Source organism: Myotis davidii, unplaced genomic scaffold (assembly GCF_000327345.1).
Source record: "Myotis davidii unplaced genomic scaffold, ASM32734v1 scaffold271, whole genome shotgun sequence".
Taxonomy (NCBI): Eukaryota; Metazoa; Chordata; class Mammalia; order Chiroptera; family Vespertilionidae; genus Myotis; species Myotis davidii.
In genome coordinates, this window is record NW_006284839.1 from 235,689 (window position 1) to 256,245 (window position 20,557).

General features: G+C 41.7%; 1 protein-coding gene across 1 annotated transcript in view; it reads right to left on the minus strand.

Moving 5' to 3' along the window:
* The window catches only part of PLCE1 (phospholipase C epsilon 1), a 253,712-nt gene that overhangs the window by 54,070 nt on the left and 179,085 nt on the right, over positions 1-20,557 (minus strand). The window contains exons 7-12 of the mRNA XM_006755081.2: positions 12,237-12,912; positions 6,873-7,055; positions 5,377-5,494; positions 4,415-4,568; positions 1,699-1,821; positions 1,477-1,613 (exon numbers count right to left, since the gene is read on the minus strand). Coding sequence (XP_006755144.1) covers positions 1,477-1,613; positions 1,699-1,821; positions 4,415-4,568; positions 5,377-5,494; positions 6,873-7,055; positions 12,237-12,912 — 1,391 coding nt within the window. The remainder of the gene's footprint in view (positions 1-1,476; positions 1,614-1,698; positions 1,822-4,414; positions 4,569-5,376; positions 5,495-6,872; positions 7,056-12,236; positions 12,913-20,557) is intronic.

Below are 20,557 nucleotides of genomic sequence, written 5' to 3' on the forward strand. Positions count from 1 at the left end.
TGGATGTCCTTTCGGACAATCTTCTGGATGAAGCCAGGGTTGCGAGGGCCAAGGCAAGCTGCCACGGCTGCGAGGGCAGAGCCCCTTGCACGAATTTCATGCATTGGGCCTCTAGTCTATAATAATAAAAGTGTAATATGCCAATTAGACTGGACGTCATTCTGGACGACCTTCCAGACGAAGCCGGGGCTGCAAGGGAAGCCGAGGTACCGGGTGCCAGAGGGAAGCCCGGGTCCCAGGTACCAGAGGGAAACCAACTCTTGCATGAATTTCATGCATCAGGCCTCTAGTTCAGCTATAAAAGGAAATGAGCTATGAAGCCATGAGAAGACATGGAGGGGCCTTACATGTGTATTGCTAAGTGAAAGAAGCCTGTCTGAAAAGGCTATGTACTGCGTGATAGTAAATATATGACATTATGGAAAAGGCAATACTGTGCAGACCGTAAAAAAAATCAATAAAAAAAAAATCAGTGGTTGCCAAGGGGTCAGAAGGAGGTGGGTGGCATGACTAGATGGAGCAGAGATTTTTAGGGCAGTGAAACTATTCTCTATAACATGGTAATGGTGAATACATGTCATTATACTTATGTCAAAGCCCATAAAATGTACAGCACAAACAGTGAACACTAATGCAAACTATGGGCTTCAGTTAATAATAATATATCAATATTGGTTCCCTGTATCACATATGCAAGATATTAATAACAGGGGAAACTATGTGGGGAAAGAATACTCGAACTCTCTGTTCTTTGCCCCCATTTTTCTGTAAATCTAAAACTGCTCTTAAAAAATAACCCATTAAATTTTTAAAAAGTGTGACTGATTCACTAACCCATAGTTATGCAAATCTTATGACTAAAATTGAAAAAGGTTAATATTCTTAGCTAAGGACAATATAGGTTTTAAATAATTAAAAAGCAACTGCATAAAAGAGGACTATTTTTGTCTTTGTTTTTGCTTCGTTGTGATTATATTTCCCAGCAAGAACAGAAGAGCAAAAGAAAAGCCTTTAAAATGCATGGTGGTGCTGGTGCGGGTGGTGGTGAGTGGGACAGAACCAGACGTTCTGGTTTACATATTCGGGAAAATGTCCTGGGTGTCCAGACAGCAGTGCTCTGCTCGTTGCTAAAGGGCAGACAGCCCCCACCCTGCGGCTGAGCACCCGACCGCCTGAAGGCAGGGCAGAGACCGGTGGTTCTCAACTGGGACACACCACACCCCAGGGGACATGCGGAAATGGGCGGGAAAGGGGTTCTGGTGGTCAGCTGAACTGGGGCGCTCTACTGATTAAATGTCCTGAAATACATGGACACGATGATGAATTTCCTCGTCTCAAATGCCAATGTCACCTTGAAAAAAATTCTCCCAATGTTTCGCCATGCTCCAGGTAGCAGCACGCCATGGGAGGCAGGCTGAAGGTGTGTGTGATTCGATAGACAGATCTCCGAGAGAAAGATTAAATCATTACACAAACCTAGATCAGGCTGAAGACCGCTGGTGTTCTCGTCAATGGTTAGGTTGGTGTAGAGCGGGGCCGACTCAGAGCCCGACCGGTTGCAGGGCACGGCGTAGAGGTCGAAGAGATCCTTCAGGTCCTTGCGGCTCCTTACACTGGGTGAGGAATGAAAACGCCTCGCATGCAGCACTGCTGCTAAAATGTGGGGCTGAGAAAGGGTCAGAAGAAAGCGTGCCGTACCTGAAGGATTTGAACAGCTCCACAAATTCAACAAAACTCATGTTGCTGTCGGAAACCATGAAGCTCTGGAAGCCTTTCATTCCTCCTTTGATGCGGCCGTGCCAGCTGCTGCTGCTCCAGGCACTGCAAGAAAAACATGGCCTTAACCGGCAGGAAGGGCCCTTGTCTGCCCTTCTGCCCCAACGGATGCTCTCGCGTGAAGCAATATGCCCAAAAAGATGGACTGCAAGTCATTTGAGGCGGAGGCTATTTTCATTCCTCTCAAAATTAATCCGTATTATGTCAGAGGAGGTCAAACATATTAGATATTGAAACAGCTTCATGTTTACAGACTATTTAATAAGGACATAAGGCTGAGGTTAATATGCTTCCACTAATTAAAACAGTTCTTTGAAATCACAGGCCAGTGGGGGTGGGGAGTGGGTAGGCAGGAATGTAAATGTGTCTTTGAAGAAAAATCTTTTTTTAAAAAAGGGCCCCAAACTACTGGATTATAACCTATGGAAAATTATGCATGTTTCCCCCCCTATATTCTGAATTACAGAAACCCATTTAAGAAGAATGTCTTAATGTCTACTTTTTGTCCTTTTTAAACCGGTTCTTAGATGAATTCGGGGAAGGGCTTTTAATGCTAATGGAAAATGTGAGTCAGAAAAATATTAAGAATGGAAAGAAGCCAACTCTGTCTAGGATTATATTTGCACCTGCCAAAGCTGTATCTATTCAGTATAAAAATATCAGTCAACTAGATCAAAACTTCAGTCTGGCTGTTTCACAACATTTTTTTTTTTTTTTTAAACGTTCTATACTGGTTCCCTGACAGGATAGTATGAGAAATGTTTTGTCTGGTTGTTAACCAAATCAATGAACAAGATCTTTCTTTTTCTTTCATTTTTGTCTTTTATTTTTCACTTTAGAAATATTTCAACTTATATAAGAAAGTACAGAGAATATTGTAATGAATAGACTGTTTACCCTTAATCCTGCTAACAATGCTTACTCATAGAAAATGATTCTGTGCTGACATCTGAAGGTTAAAGGAAGAGTATTACAAAAGGCTAGATTTGTATTATTTTGAGGGAAAAGGTTGTTGATCGTCCACGTGTGTGGGAAATAGAAGGTGGAGGTTCAGGTAGAGGAAGGTCCTATAAAGTGGTTTATCACTTGCTTTAAGCAGGGAAGTCCCTGTCTTCCTTCTAATTCCGGGTCTAGCCACTGTCTGAGGGCAGCCCCCGACTTCAGGAAGCTCCCTGTGTCTACTCTTCCCCTTTCTGGGCTCAGTTTTGGTTCTCCCCTTGAACAGTATTCAGGCTGATTTTTCTTCTGCCTTGTCTCTTCCTTCTGTTTTAGAACACTTGGTGGGCTGTGGTGCCGGTCCATCTGTGATCTTGCATCTGATATGTTAGTTTCTCTGCTTCTACCTCTTTAAAAATATTTTCCTCTCTTAATTCTGCCCTTCCTTTACCTGCTCATGAGTGACTGAAATAAAGGGAAGGGCTATTTACTCCCAGTTACTTGGCTATTTTGTTCATCAAGGATGCTGTATAGGCTGAAATATAATGTAGAGAATTCTGATTCTTTGTAGCTTTTAAATGTGTTACACACCTAAACTTATGGTGAAGTGGTAAGAGTGACACAAAGAATTCCCACGTACCCTTGGCCCAGTTTCACCAAGTATAGAAATCTGAATGCATAAAGCTTATATTGTGTTCATTATTCACACTGTGAAAGAATGCTTCCCTTTAAAAAATGATTTCTGTAGTGTGTGTGTGTGTGTGTATGTTGGACTGCTCTAGGTACCTCACAGACCCATTTCCTCCTCCCACTCTCCTCTCAGATAAAGCGAAGTGTCTATTTTATCTTGGTTCTGTCTGAAATCTTTGCATTTCTTAAACTTTAGTGTGAGGTTGAGGGTGATGGTGTGGCATTCTGATTCCTTTGGAAGGCTTTCATTTTAATATTATTGCTTCTGAGAGGGTAGATGTTGTTTCAACTGTAATTTGCATGGACCTTATAAAATAATTGACTATAACACCAGCTTTGAAATGATCTAAATGTATCCGACTTGATGTAATACATTCATTTCTCTAGACACGTAGAGCTTATTTTATATATAAGAAGAGTATTAAATATATTTCACCCATTAGCAAAGGGTCAAGCAGCTTACTTTAAAACTTAATTTATTCTTCATTTAGAGCAGTGCCATCCACTAGAACTCTCTGCAGTGATACAAAGATTCCGTATCTGCACGGTTCAGTCTAGTAGCCACCAACCACTTGCAGCTCTGAGGCATTCTGAATGTGGTTAGTGTGACTGAGAAATGAAATTTTTATTTTTTTATTGTATTTAGAATTTTAAATTTTATTTAATTTTAATTAATTTAAATAGCCTTCCCCTCTCCCCCCACCCGGGGCTAGAGGCTACTATATCAGAGAAGTGCTAATTTGGAGAATTACAGCTCAGATTTTGTTACTGCTATTGCCCTTTGAGGGGCTGATGTGTCAAATAATTAGGAGCAATTATAGCACTATGAGAAGATAGGGCTATAAAATCAGGAAAATTAGGGGCATGTAAAAACTCGGGGTCTTTCCATTCTCAATGTCATTGCTAAGTCAAAACTAGAGACAGTCTTTCCACAGAGCACTGGAGGAAGATGCCCTGCTACACAGCCTGACTGCCGTGAGGGTCCTGCTGTTTTATCATGTTAAGGCCCCACCTGGACGGGCTCTTGTTTGAAGACAGCACAGGGGAGGACACTGGCCTGATGGGAGATGACGTCCCGGGAGCCAAGATGGGGGACCCAGCCGTAGTCAGAGAATGGGCTCTTCTGGAAGGGAGAGGGTTAGGCGGGCTTGTGATGGCATTCGCCTCTGTGAGCGGGAGAGACAAAAGAGACAATGACCCCCTTTCCCTCAGAATCAAAGACAACAAAGATGCTTCCTGATGTCTGAGCAAATCATACTCTATGCAGGCAATTTCTACACAAGGAGCATCAAAACATTCGGATGAATGAACTCATCTGGAGGGTTCTCAACCCTGGGACAGATGAGAATCCTCTGGGGGAGCTTAAAAAGTATGCCGCTGTTCAGGTCCCGGCCACAGCATCTGAATCAGTGGCTGGAGTATGGACAGGGCACCAAGATATTTATTTATTTATAATATATTTTTATTGATTTCAGAGAGGAAGGGAGAGGGAGAGAGAGATAGAAACATCAATGAAGAAAGAGAATCATTGATCGGCTGTCTCCTGCACGCCCCCTACTGGGGATCGAGTCCGCAACCTGGGCATGTGCCCTGACCAGGAATTGAAACCCGTGACGTCTTGGTTCCTGGGTCAACGCTCAACCACTGAGCCACACCCGGCTGGACCAGATATATTTTTAAAAAGCTCTATTTTCCAGCTGGGGTTGAGAATCACTGGTCTAGCCCATCAAATTGTATCCTGTATGGCTAAAACTCCCTGTCAATAATGGCAAGGTAAGTGATGAGAATTTTCTTCCAAGTACACAGTGCTTGCAGAAATACCTCTAGCGTTCCATCATCTAGTTAAAACAAAGGTAAGTACATTTCACAAGATAAAGAGTTCTGCTAAGAATGCCCACCACACTTAAATTACCATTTAAACCCAAGGTGTATTTTTTTCAGACAAAAATGTCAGCTGGGACTGTGCTGCTTTACCTGACTCCTCTTGCTCGTTAATGTCCTGAGGGTCAGAGCCACTCCAGCTTCGACACTCTTTGTGCAGCTTGGCCTTTCGGGTGGCCATCTCGTCGTCGGTGGCCTCTCCACTCTCACCCTGGGAACACAAAACGCACAGTGGTTCCCCGTCTGTGTTTCTCTTCCATCACTGCTTTAGTCCGGGCAGGTCCCTATTTTCTGAGGGACCCACCTTCAAGGCTGCCTCCCTCCTGGGGAAGCCAGTAAAGACCCACGTGAAGGCTGACCAAGAATTCTCATGGAATATTATCCCATTTGTCCCTCACTATACAGCAGCACTCCTCAGGGGAGGGGGCCCATAAAAGGAGGCACGTGATCCCTGGAATCTCCACGTAGAGACAGAATCATAAAGCAGATAAAGTTCCACTTAGGCAGCAATAGCCTCCTATCTGCAACCCTGGGGAAAATATACCATCATGTTATAGTGATAATGTATATAATGAAATATGTAATAAATAATAATAAATATATTGTGATAAAAAGCATAACATAAACTTCACCACCTTACCCATTTTAAGTGTGGGAACTATATGAGCCTTGTTGTGCAACAATCCCTAGAACTTTCTCACCTTGTAAAACTGAAACTCTATATCCATCAAACAGCTCCCCTTTCCCCCCAGCTCCTGGCCACCACCATTCTACTTCCTGTTTCTAAGAGCTGGACGGTCCTAGGTGCCTCATGTAAGTGGCACCACACACTACTCGTCCTCTCGTGACTGGCTTTTTTCACTTAGGGTAATGTCCTCAAGGTGCACCCATGTTGTAGCATAGGAAAGAATTTTCTTCCTTTTTCAAAGGTGAATTCTATCTCATTGTATGCCTACATCACCTTTTCTTCATCCTTCATTTGTGGATGAACATTTAGGCTGCTTCCCATAACACATTTAGAAGGTCCTCTGAGATCTTCATAATTGATCCCCGTTCCTTCCTCATCCTTCCTCGCCCAGCAGAGAGCCCCTGCTCCAGCTTGGAGCATGAACTCAGAACTATATGTGCTTCTCTGAACAACCCACATCTCTCATGCCTCTCTGTTGCCTCATCTGCCTGGGATGCTTTTCCCTGTGTTGTCTGTTTGGTAAACTCCTATACAACCTTCAAGACCCATATGTCAATTGCTCTGTGAAGTCTTTCCTGCCTGCCTCTCAGCCCTATATCCTCCTCCTCTCCGCTCCTAAAGCACTCTGCAGGCGGCTTAACAATGACTAATTTAGATCTCACTGTGTTTGTTAACACATCTGTGTCCGTCTATGGACCCTGACTTTTTCCTGGTGGTGTTGATTCCGTTCCTAGCACTGAGTGTGGCCCCCAGGAGGTGCTGGGTAGACCCTTGTACTTCATTTATTTGATGCCTTATGTTGTCCCCAATCCAAATAGCCTAAAATCATTTATGGTGATATAGACCATGCAATGGTCCCAGATGATTGGGTCTGATGTTCAATAAACAAGTAACACTCTACCCTCATAAGGATTTTCTTCTTCTTCTTGGCAGTACCGATGCCCAGGGTGTTGTTCCTCTGCATGTTGGGCTTCTCGGCACTCTTTGCTGATGTCCCAGGGCTGGGGTTTCGAGTACTCCATCGTCTGCCACCAAACAACTCCACAGCGTGAGCCAAAGTTGGGCCTTCATACCGCCCATCCTCCTGTAGAAGAACCATATGCTGAACATAGACGGGAACAGCAAGCAATGGGGAAGTAAATGCATGCATGGCTTCCAGGAAATTCCCAGGGATGGAGGAGCACAGGCAGCCACTGAGGAATAACAATCTGGCCACCCAAGTGGCTCTATTTTCTAATCCTCAGGACTCTGTGGGGGATTTCATCACATCCTCTGCAGTCCTGGTCACCTCCCTGCTGAGTTCCAGTGACGTGCTTTAATAGGGCCATGTTCAAACTGGTATTAACAAAAATAATTTCCCTTCCCATTTTCCAAGGTTATGTACAGAATTACCACTGCAAAAAAATTCATTAAGATGTATTTTGCAAATTAGGGCTCTGGAGGACTTGGGGGTGTGTGAAATCTATTTAAGTAAAATCAATCCTTATTTTTTATTGTTTTACTCTAGGTATTTTCACATTGTTTGATGCTTGGGACAGTCTGATTTAAAGATAGGGGATGTGGCATACCTAAAATTCATTCTGGAGGGTTCTGAGGAACACCTCAAAGAGTTGGGCTGCCATCCTCCCAAGTGACTAATATCCGAGAATAGAGCACCCAGGGACTCAGAACAGCAGGCATATGATGATGCTGTGAGCAGCAAAAACACACTCGAAGGGCAGGCAGTGACCTACAGTAGCTGTTTCTCCTAAGGCAATGCCATATAACATGCAGTGAGCAGCAAGAATTTATTTATTGAATTAAATATTAATAGTTCAATTGATAATGGTAAAAAATTCTCCCTATATGTTAGGAAACACAGTTAATAAAACTACAAAAAGTTGCATATGAATTAAAGATATTGATAGCTCACAGGTTGCATAAAAGGGCTCTTTTAAAAATACTTTCCATTTACTACCTTTATTTTCTGCAAATGTTTAAGGCTAGTCCTCCTTTGTAGTTCCAAAGAAGTGGCTGTAAATGGATTTTGCTTTGTAAATAATGAGGCCTTGTGTGTGTGTGTGTGTGTGTGTGTGTGTGTGTCTGCTCCTTCTTCCTAATGTTCAATGACTGTCTGATTTTATGACTTGAGTTGTGACCTATCACTTCCCGCATCCTGTTCAGGATCCCAGGATGCTGAGCAAATTAGGTACTTGATGTGGGAAACTTTTGGTGCTCTCTTGTAGTGGATATCTGTGATTTAGACCTGTCCATTAATCATTTCTCTTTTCTCTAACTATACCCCAATTTTACTTTATCCCGTATCCCCTGCATATAGTCAGGGGTATAGCATCCCTTGACCAATGGTTGACACAGGATCCAAAGAAACCCATCAGAACTTCCCTCCCTGGAAGAAGAATCTTGAATGCAGTGATGCAAGAATAAAAATGGCTGGTGATCATTCCACCTGGTGTAGGCTTGCTTGCTGAAGAAAGTCCCGACTAACAGGTCCCTACATTGGCTCCAAAGTAGCCAATGACCCAATTTCATAAATAGGTTTTATCTAACTTACTGAATAGCATACTCTACATACAAAAGAAATTTTGTAAAAATTTTATCTATGGGTCTTAACTAATACATTTTCCAAAATTTAATAACTCCATTAAAATTTAAAACTCTGCAAAAGATACTATTAAGACAATTAGAAGACAAGCCACCGAATGGGAGAAAATATTTGCAAAAGAAACATCTGATAAAGGACTGTTATCCAAAATATACAAAGAAATCTTAACATTCAACAAGAAGAAGGCAATCAACCTGATTTAAAAAACGGGCCAAAGACTGTAACAGATACTTCAGCAAAGAAAACATACAGATGGCAAGTAAACATACCCAGAGTGAACACTAAGATAAACTGTGGACTTTGGGTGATTATGATGTGTCAATGTAGGCTCATCCTTTGTAAGAAAATGTACCATTTCGGTGCCTGATGCTGACTATAGGGGAGCCTATGCATGCATGGTGGTGGGAGGTTCATGGAAAATCAATGTACCATTCTCTCAATTTTATTGTAAAACCAAAACTGCTCTAAAAAGGAAGTCTCTAATGAGAAATGTAATAGACCGAATTACCTTCTATGTATAAATGAATCTCCCTCTACTGCGTTGGCTTCTCTAAATCAGAACATCCCAACATGGGCCAGACTTTGGTCTTAATGAAAATATCTTAGGCCTGAAAAAGGCAGGATTCCTTTGTTTAATCTTTAAAGGAGATGTTCTGGGATCTGAAATGTGGTTAGAATCTTTCTTTCATTTTATACAAAACAATAACCTTGTTTGGGATGGGTGAAGGATACACCTATTTTTAATTTGGGAGAAGGACTACTGTGACAAGAGCACATTCTCAGTTTTAGAAAAAAGTTCATGTGGAAGTTGGGGATCAGGAAATCGATTCCTTAAAAGATATTCATGCCCTAACTGGTTTGGCTCAGTGGATAGAGCATCAGCTTGTGGACTGAAAGGTCCCAGGTTCGATTCTGGTCAAGGGCATGTACCTTGGTTGCAGGCACATCCCCAGTAGGAGGTGTGCAGGAGGCAGCTGATCGATGTTTCTCTCTCATCGATGTTTCTAACTCTCCATCCTTCTCCCTTTCTCTCTGTAAAAAATCAATAAAATATATTTTTAAAAAAAGATATTCATGCACTTTTAGCATATATTTGCACATGATATATTGAAGACAGTTAAACTAATCTAATCCTTTGAATAAATCCTTATTTTTCTTGAAGATAGCCAGATTTGTTTCTGTTGCTTACTACCAAAGAAGTCTGTCTAACTGGTAATCCTATACTTAACCTTCTCAGCTTCCCAGAGATCTTTCCAAATACCCAGGATTATGGGTTCTTAGCTCTGCCCATGATAATCTTGAGCCAAAGTTGTTGATACTAGTTTTTCCTCTACACTTCACATCAAATCTCTGTATGATTTACTTTCTTTTACTTTCCTGTATTCCTAGGCTTCATTACAAATGTCCCTATTTCTTCTTGACTTTTGTTTTATCTCCTGCTATTATTTCCATTAGATCAATTTACTAAAATTAAAATACTTTTATTTGAAGGTAACGTCGCATGCATTCATCACACAAGGGGACTCAAATGTTAGAAATATTATTTTCCATACAAGCTCTTCCCAAATTAGAGATAAAGAAATACTCTTGCAGGGCCCTTCAAAGAAGTTTGGAAGAACTCAAGACTTTTTAAAAAATAAATTTCTTTAACTTAAATATACATTTAAATAGGTTTCTTTTGTACTTGGGAATCCTCTGAGCCTTAAATGTGCTAAGCCTTATTGTAAGTCACCCAGAGGGGCATTTGCATGCTGCCTATTTGACCTTTTGTTCTCCGAGTACCAAATTAGCATCATTTTGATGTTCCCTAAGATAGTCTGAGAACAAGTCGGTATAATAGGAAAATCGTCAGTTTGTTGACCAAGAAATCTCTAGTGTTTATTTCTAAGACATGTTGCCTGCCTTCCTAGGCAGTTCACGTAGAACAACATTTTGAGGAAGAACATCACCTGTTTTCAGAAGAGACTGAGATATATGGAGTTGTTTTGCCTTTACACTGTAACCACTTGGTTCCATGCAGGGGGGAGGGACCAGGGTTTGGTGGGGGAAGGGAGAGGTGTAGCCGGGTTTGCCGCTGATAGGACTGTCTGCTCCAGGTCACTTCCTGTGTCTTTGCTCTAGCAGCACCTCTTCCTTCTTCTCATAAGCTGTTCATGGTCTGAGCTGGTGCCTCTTTTAGTAAAAACTGAGAAACCAAGTACACTTTATGGGTTAATTCAGCTACTTTATGCTCTAAGCTTGGGAAGGAAACAAATGGAGCCAATAAATCACATAGGCTTTGTGCCTGTGGTTGTAATAGAGCTCAAAGACTTCGGATAATTTATGGCCAGGTTGACTGGATTTCCATGATTCTATAAGGCTGCGGAATGATTTTAAGTAAAAATCAATATTCATAATCGCTCCTGAAGACCCTTCCTCCAAGCAGCTGACAGCATTGAAAGCTCCCTGGGGAGTAGATAGGAAGCAGGTATTCTGGTTCCCACTTTAGATGAATTAACTAAAACTGGCTTTGTGCTGTGCCGCATTAGCATACCCATGTATGTAGGCCTATGTGCTTATTAATTAATTAATCAAGTTACTTATTCAGGACATGATCTCTCTTCAGAGGTATTGCATGGGCACGAGGAAGCGGGAAAGCAGGAGAATTACATGCACCTCTCTTTACATCCTGCAGGAGAAATGTGTCTACTTGTCAGAAACAGGTTAACACCGTGGAAAGTACGTGAAATCAGTCGTTTTAGTACTTTAAGTCATAGTTCTATTTGTTCTGTGACACTAGTAAAAAAGTTAAGTCCCCCCTTCTCCCAGAGATAGAAAAGCATAACAAAGAGGAACCGAATGCTTTGGTACAGCTTGTTTGACAATGCTATCTACAGTGTCGCCTGTGGTGGGGCCTGTGACTTGGTATCCAGTCTCTGCCCTGCTTTCTCCACAAGCACAGAGTCTCTTCTCACCACCTCCTTCAGCCCAGCCCCACTGTCAGTCCTGAACACAGTGGGGGGTGTGACCGTACCTGATCATTTAGGGTTAATGAGAGACTCAGGTTCACTGCCTCCACTGCGAACCTTGTTGGGAGGAACTCCACGTGAGTTATCCCACACTTGGGAAAGTTTCTGTTGACCTTAGAAGTTCTATAGTTAGAAATACAGTCAGTTAAATAACTTCCCAAGAGTCACGTAGCATATTAGGTGGTGGAGCAGGATTTGTATTCCCAAAGCGAAGGTTTCCAATGTATCAGTTAGTCCCTAATTAATAACAAAACTGTTCAGATCACAATGCTTTCAATGGAAACTTTAAGGGAAAATGCTTTTACATTAACTGGTTTCTTTCCAGACGTGAGAGGTACAATGACCACAGTCACTATTTTCATACCAAATAATAATAGGACTTACTATGAGCCAATATCTTTTATATATATGAATTTACATTATGCCTTTACACATATTAACTCAATGAAACCTTATAGCCACCCTATGAGTAGGTATTGCTGTTATTCTCATTTTATAGATACAGACTGAGCACAACAGGCTAAGTAAAAGCTGCCCACTAACACGCAGGTAGGAAGTGACTGAGCTGGGAGAATGAGCCCTGGTGGTCTGGTTGCCAAGATTTATACCTGGAGAATGATGCTATTGAGGAGAGAGGGAAGGTCACACCCCTTACCTGATAGAGGCTGACGTACTGTTTCCGCAGCCACTGCTGTCTTTGGTCAGGGAATTTCCTCATCTTTCTCACAGCTTTAGTGAGTTCCAACAATCCACTGAAGAGCATTTTAGCTGTGTGCTTTGGTGCCACAAAGTGCAGTAATCTATTGTCCGTGGTCTGAAGCCCATAGAGCAGTGTCACACCAGTCTCCGAGAGAAACATGCTACTCAGTTTGTTCTGAACACACACAGTGTGTATATCAATGCTAGGGTGCCCCATGTACACAGCTTTTACGGAAAACAGATCCAACACCCCCTCCGCCAGGCCACTTAATCCAGCATTGCCCAGTAACGGGAATTTGCCAGGCTCGGATGTGGCAGTAGGCATACCAAGTTTTGCTTTTGCACTGGCTGGGGAGGCCGTGGTGGGCTTTATCCAGGTCAAGGTGCTATTGTCAGGCTGAAGCTGGAGGAAGCAGCGGGCAGAGAGGTGCGTGTCCTGGTCATAGTGGATGACCGTGGCCCCCTGCAGCAAGAACTGGTGCACGTCAGCTCTGATGGACAGCACGTACCATGGGATGAGCTCTATCCCGTGGTCAAAGGCTTTCTGTGGCTCTTCTAATCCATGAGGGTCCCACTCTTTGGGCTGCTCAAAGATGTCATTTTCTGTATCCAGCAAATCTCCAATTACAAACCTGATGGAAAGAGATACATATTTGGTCTGTCTTATAAGCAGAAGTGAGAACAACACTAAGCCTTTCACTGACACTGGACAGCATTTTTTATTCCACTATGAATTCAAATTAGCATAGAAAACATAAAATGCTAAAAGTCACAGTAATTTTTTATAGCTATCCTTGTATTCGAAAACCTTATATATAGTGATATTATAAACACAGGGATAAGGAAAGAAATTACTAGATTAGTTACGTATTTTAATGTCAACAGCAATCATCATTATGTATTCATTTTCCCTCTTGTGTCAGGAACTGTGTTAAATATTCTTACATACATTTTTGCACTTGACCCTACTTTTGAAGTAAGGTTTCTTGCTTTTTTTTTTTTTTTTTTAATTCTCAGGAAAATAAAGACAGCATTTTTTATTCCACTATGAATTCAAATTAGCATAGAAAACATAAAATGCTAAAAGTCACAGTAATTTTTTATAGCTATCCTTGTATTCGAAAACCTTATATATAGTGATATTATAAACACAGGGATAAGGAAAGAAATTACTAGATTAGTTACGTATTTTAATGTCAACAGCAATCATCATTATGTATTCATTTTCCCTCTTGTGTCAGGAACTGTGTTAAATATTCTTACATACATTTTTGCACTTGACCCTACTTTTGAAGTAAGGTTTCTTGCTTTTTTTTTTTTTTTTAAATCCTACGAAGATACCTGAGGTTCAGAAGGGGTGGGTAACTCGCTCCAGGTTACCCAGCTCAGAAGAGGCCTACCCGAGGCAGGATTCTGGTCTGTCTGACTCTTTAGCCTGGAAGCTTTATCACTAGGTTCTTTTGCCTACAACTTGATCATTAACAAGAGTCATGACCTGAATACAGCAGGGCTATGACACAATCTTAGATTCTCACTGGGTGTGTATGTACACGCGAATGCACACAAAGAACTTGTCTGCTTAGAAAAGTTAGCATGTTTCCTTCCCTGAGTGAGGAACCTGTGTTTTTAGAGCCAGAAGAATCTGGGAGTGGAGAGGGGGGAAGGCAAGGGAGATCACTGCCTCCTTTCTATCTGGTCGCCTGGGTAGGAACATGCCCAAGAGAGATTCATTCTCTTCAAAGCATGAGGGATTGTTAGTAAGAGCAAGGTTTCTGCTGTTTGACCCATACACATTCCAAGCAAAGGGGTGAGTAAAACTGAGAAGGAGCAGGTCCACACATGTCTGGGAAGGAATGTTCTCATCGTCCTGAGGCGCTTGGGCAGCCCACTGCCTCTTGGGGAAGCATGAGCAGCAGCAGCACTGGGCTTCTTAGACTCAGTCTAGATTCTGGTCCCCGAGCAAGATCCCAGCCCTGCTTCCAAATAGCAGGTCTTCCTCCTCGCCTCACATAAACAGATATCCTTAAAAAAGGGAAAGAAACCTATAGGAGATCTCACAAATCTGAAGGTGAGAATATCCTTTTCAGATTATCCACCCTGGAAACAACCCAAATGTTCAGCAACGATAAAATGGATAAAATATGGTATACTCATACAATGTAATTCTGCATAGCAATGAAAATAACACCCAACAGCTAACTATGTGCACCAACATGGGCAAATCATAAGTAAGACACACAAGAAATAATACTGCATTTATATACATGTAAATTTCTAAATCAGGAAAAAATGTAGAAATGCATAATAGTGGTAAAATGATAAAGAAAAGCAGGATGTATTATCATAAAATTGACAGCAGTGAATTTTTCTCTAGGGGGAGAAATTAGTGATATAATTAAGAAGGGAAATAAGGGGTTTATGGGAGCTGGTAATGTTTCCACTCTGGATGGTAGTTATGCACATATTCACTTGATAATTATTCAAATACACCAGTTTTGAAGAAAATGTTAAATTTTGGAATAGTTTTAGATATGTAGAGAAATTGCAAAGAGAGTATACCTTTGCATCTACTTTACCCTATTATTAACATCTTATATTAAGGATGGTATATTTGACACAATTCATAAACCAAACTGATACATTATTATTCACAACAGTCCATACTCTATTTAGATTTCCTTCATTTTTTTACCCATGTCCTTTTTCTGTTCCAGGACTCCATCCAGGACACCACACTGTATTTAGTTGTCCTGTTTCTTTAGGCTCCTCTTAGACATGACGGTTTCTCAGCCTTTCCTTGTTTTTGATGATCTTGACAGTTTTGAGAAACACTGCTCAGGTATTTTGTAGAATGTCCCTCAATTAGAATTTGCCTGGTATTTTTTTTATAAGTAGACTGGGGTCCGAGGTTCTGGGCAGGAAGCCCACAGAGGGAGTGCCATTCTCATCACGTTATATCGAGGGAACAGACTGTCAGCATGACTTATCCCCGTTGACGCTGACCTGGGTGCGGGGTGTTGGTCATGGCCTGTTTTTCATTTTAAAACCTCCTCGCTATACTGTCCTCTTCGGAAGGAAGTCACTAGGCGTAGCCCATGGGTAAGGAGTGAGGAGTTATGCTCTACCTCCTACAGGGCAGAGTATCTAATAAGTTATTTGGAATTATCCCTTCTCCCCCATTTGTTTATTTATCATTTATAAATATGAACTCGTGCATATTTATTTAACACTTTAGTTTATAATCTAATGCTACTTTATTTTGCTCAGATTGGCTTTTGCAATCGGTTCTTGTGTACTTTTTTAAAAAACAGCCCATGACCAACACTCCCTCGGCCAGGTCAGCGTCCACGGGGGTAAGTCATGTTGACAGTCTGTTTTGTTGTTTTTCTAAGCACATCTCTACTTTCTGGCACAACAACATGTTCCTGGCTCATCTTGTGTATTTCCAGCCCCTGTCTTAGAATCAGCCACTTCTCCAAGGAGCTTTGCTTTCTTCTCTTGAAGAAAGTTATTAGAAATCGAGATCTGGTCGCTATGAGCAAAAATACATTCTACTTTATGCACTTAATGTTCCATTTCCACATAAAAAGGTGAAGAAAGAAAGAAAAAAAAGTCCTTTGTAGACACTTAGTTCCATCCTTATGAAACTGCTCTCAGTACAATGGAAAACCAATATTTGTGTCCTCTTACATATGCTATACTGATGCCCAGGCCCCCACATATAGCCTGTGATTAGGAACATGCCCTCTAGAATCACTCTACGTCTAATGGTCAGCTCCACCACCTATTTGCTGTGTGACCTAGTCAAATCACTCTACTTCTCTGAGTCTCACTTTACCTATCAGTTACTGGCAAAAAGACAATCAATACCCATTTCACAGATAAATGATGTTCAAATAAAATAATGCCCGTAAAGCACACAGCACAGCATCTGGCTCAGTGAGGTATACCACTATGATTAAGTATAGGAAGACGGAGGTTTCTTCCCTCCCACCTCTCCTTCCCCACTTCCGTTCCAGAGCCTAACCCGGCCCAGCTGTTCCTCTAGAGGGGCTTTCTTTAGACCACGTCCAAGCCCTTTAATCTTTTTATTTCCTTTCTTTGGAACCATTTCCACATTCTCCATGTCATCATTTTTGTTTTTGTTTTGTTTTGTTTTTAAAGTACAAAAAGGATTCAATGGGGAAGTGTTAGTACCCATGAAATACAACATATGTTAAGCTGGACTTAAATTTCTGATTTTCATTTAGCAAGAGAAATGGTGTTTCCCATATTTTGTTTAGTTTGAGTTCTGAACTAAATCAAGTATTTTCCAGCCAAAAAAACAAACACACACACACAAAACAAAAACCCCTTCAAGCATTAATTATGAAGAATAGTGTCTGGAAAGGAAAACTCTAAGCTTTTCTGGAGCCCATTTCTGCTGCTCAGAGATGGTGGGAGCTGGGAGAGGGTATAGACACCCTTCTTGGAGTCAGTTTCTTCCTTCCTCCTCCCTTCCTCCCTTCCTCTCTTTCTTCCTTCCTTCCTCCCTCCCTCCCTCCCTCCCTTCCTTCCTTTCTTCCTTCCTTCCTTCCTTCCTCTTCCTCCCTTCCTCCCTTCCTCTCTTCCTTCCTTCCTTCCTTCCTTCCTTCCTTCCTTCCTTCCTTCCTTCCTTCCTTCCTTCCTTCCCTTCCTTTTCAGAACTAAAGAACGAATGCTCAGTGTTAATATTCCATTACAAAGCATTCTTCCAGGGACGAGCGCCCAGATAAAACTGACAATTGTCTGTAAAGAAATAAGTTCCTTTCGAGAAGGAACCTAGCAGTTTTGTCTCTTAGTGGATTTTATGCACTCTGTACCTGACCCTCTCAGGAGACACGTTTCTGTGGGTTTACAAAGAGGAATAAGGTGGAAGTTAAGGGTTTATTTAGGAATCAAATAACATTAACTAAATGTCAAAGATGTGGTTTGCCGGTAAAGAAACAACCTTGTCAAACAAGCCGTATGTCTTGAGAGGACAACGGAGTAAAAAGAGAAGGAAAGTTTGTATCCCACCCCCGAGGGCTTCTGTAGCAGCCTCCAGTTAGAAACCATAAATTGATGGATCAACACTTTTCTAATGTTCCCTGATGAAAATATCCTATTAGGGGACAAGTGTATTTTCTTAAGAACCCTTCATGACCTCCTACAAAGTTAATATGATTACCTGAACATTCTTCATCAGGTGATAAGCCTAAATTAATTTTGTAAGATCAGAGAAAATGTATACCTTTTCCAAAGGACTAACTATAGCTGCTCTCTAATAACATCCAGACTTTTAAGCTTGCTTCTGGCAAGGTCATGCTTTTAATTAACCTAGCACTTTCCTCAACAACCGGCAGCTTCTAAATCATATCTGGGTGGTGTGTGGGCTTCAGAGCCCGTTAGCCTGAGGTTACATCCTGGCCCTGCTGGGCGAGAGGTCACGAGGAAAATGCAACTGCTGTGAGGATTGAATAATGTAACAGATGTAAAATATTACGACAACGTTTCCTAGAAGTGGCTCTCAATAAGTAACAGCATGTTAAATATTACTAATGTCATTATTGTCGGGATTGTATTTACAACGTCAGTATGAGGCTCCGGACCCAGAATGGATTCCCAAGTCCTGGAAACAGTGCCTGCTGGTCTGCTTTCAGTGACTTTATCAAACACCCCACGCCCGCCTCGTGTGTTCAGCGCTTCATTTCGGAGTCGCAGTCACTTGGGGTAAAGAAACTGTTCCTGGTACTGAGACACAGAGGTTACAAAGTGAGCATTTCAACATGGCTTCACAGGTTTTGTAAAAGAAATATTTACATTTTTGAGCTTTTCTCCCTCCTCCTAAGAGTGCTTAGAAGCAGGATCTGGAAAATGGGAAGCGGAAGAGAAATGTTCTTAGGATGTAGACGATAAAACCGTTAGGAAGAGAACAAGAGAATAAGCAGAAGGCTGGAAATAAAAATGTCATGAGAGGTGACAGGATTAGGTAAGAAATTTATCACTTGAAGGAACCCCCAGCAAAAGGAAAAGATGGTGAAGGCGAAGGGAAAGCTCAGAGGCTTGGTCTCTGAGGCTCAACCAAAGGTAACACTCCTGAAGGTATTTTAGAACGGTGGACACGTTTAATTAACACCCTACCCCAAAACAAGTAAAGGTTGTTATAAAAAAAGCCACATGAAATGCATTATTTTATCTATTCAGGGATGATATTTCCCTTACAGTAGGATTTAAGGAATGAATTTTTGCCAGATCTCAATATGAAGAAAAGATTTCCCCAAATGTCTGTTTGATTTTTCTTACAAATATTGTGAAACTTGTGATAAACCACGACTCCATCTTCCCTCTGGCCATTAAGAATCTCAGAACAAAATTAAGCCACTATAAAGAATGTAGAGCATACACTTTTGTATTATTTTTCCCTAACTTATTTTCCTTAATATCCTCAATTATTTATATTTATTCTCATAGGCATCTACAAATTTTTTTGTGGAAGGAGGTAGATATACACATAGATACCTACACAGGTTAATAGAGGTAGATAGAGGTTAAGACCTTAAATGGCTATGAGACGCTCCTTGGGTAGACATGTGCTTATTTGTAAGTGGTCCCCTGATTCTGTATATGCTAACACATATATGATGATACACACACACACACACACACACACACACATATATATACACACATATACATACACACACATATGTATAATACTAATGTCAACACACTGTTAGTGAGAAAACTTTCAAGTAATCTTTGAACTGAGATAAACTTAAAAGAAAGCTACCTGTGAGACATTTGAGCTTTAGGGCTGGGACACTGGTGAGGGCACTAACAGCTCACCTCTGAGCACCTGAGTCCTCTGTGGAGGAATGAGCAAGGAAGTAAGGTCTGGAAGGAGGCCCGAAGAAATTTGGAATATAGGTTCACCTCCTTAAAACATGATAGCATTGGCGGTTCAGATACAAAGCATTCATTTCTGTGTTCACCACTGAGTCTAAGCATCCAGTACTCCAATTCCAAATAAATTATTTTCTGAAAACACTGTCACTCTTCCCATCGTAGGCTCACATATATACACAGACAACCGGGAAAGACTGCAAAATGAAAGCAATGGCTTACGAACACACACACACGTATAAGGACCCTAAGACAATGGCAAGGTCTGACTCATGAGTACTGTTTACAATAAAACCTTTTGTGGCAAAGATGCCAACACCAGTAGACCTAACAGTTCTGGAGGTGCTGAAGGATTCATTCCTCCAGCTGGGCCAGGCTCTGCCTTTGAGATGGGCTTGACTGTGACTAAACGGCCTTGAAGAGAAGCAACACATGCCCCCCTGGTGTCTGGTCTTCCCTTTGGTTGTGGGTAAGCACATCTGGCTAGATTGCAATGCCTGCTGAAAAATAGCAATTGGGACAACTAAACAGTTGCAAAGCTGAGGTTGTCATCTCAGAGTTGTGTTTCTGAAAGTGAGATCCTTGACCACCTGACTTAGGATCACTCAAAGGTTGGGGGAAGCTGCTAAAAATACTATCTAGGTCTCACTCTACCCCTACTAAATCACTATATTTCATTTAAAAGTGTTAATACTCACCACTCCTGTGCTCCACTCAGTGATTATTAAAAACTATTTACATAGCAACTATGAAATAAACAAATGGGACCATGGTTCTAATCCTGAAATTTAATTGGTTGAATTTTTAGAAATAGCAGGGTAACTCTAGTTTCCTTTAGAGCAGCGGTTCTCAACCTGTGGGTCGTGACCCCTTTGGTGGTCAAACGACCCTTTCACAGGGGTCACCTAAGACCATCCTGCATATCAGATATTTACATTACGATTCATAACAGTAGCAACATTACAGTTATGAAGTAGCAACGAAAAGAATTTTATGGTTTGATCACAACATGAGGAACTGTATTTAAAGGGCCAGAAGGTTGAGAACCACTGCTTTAGAGGGCTAACCAATGGCAAGAAATTAGATTATAAGCAGTAATTTTAGAACAAAGCAGCCAAATTGAAAAGAAAAATTCTTTGAACACAAGTGACAGGGCTGCTGGGGAGTCTCTGAGAAGCCATAACCTCCCCTTGGGACCTCCAGGCTGGGAGGGGAGGACAGAGCCCCCAGGAGCAAAGGGGGCCATCTGAGGCCAGGATGGAGACAGGAGGCTGAGCCAGGTAGGGAAATCAGGGCTGCAGACAGGACCAGGAAGGAACCGAGGGCCCGGAAGTGCCAGGACCAGTGCCTGGAGGACCCCTCTCCTGGGTGCTG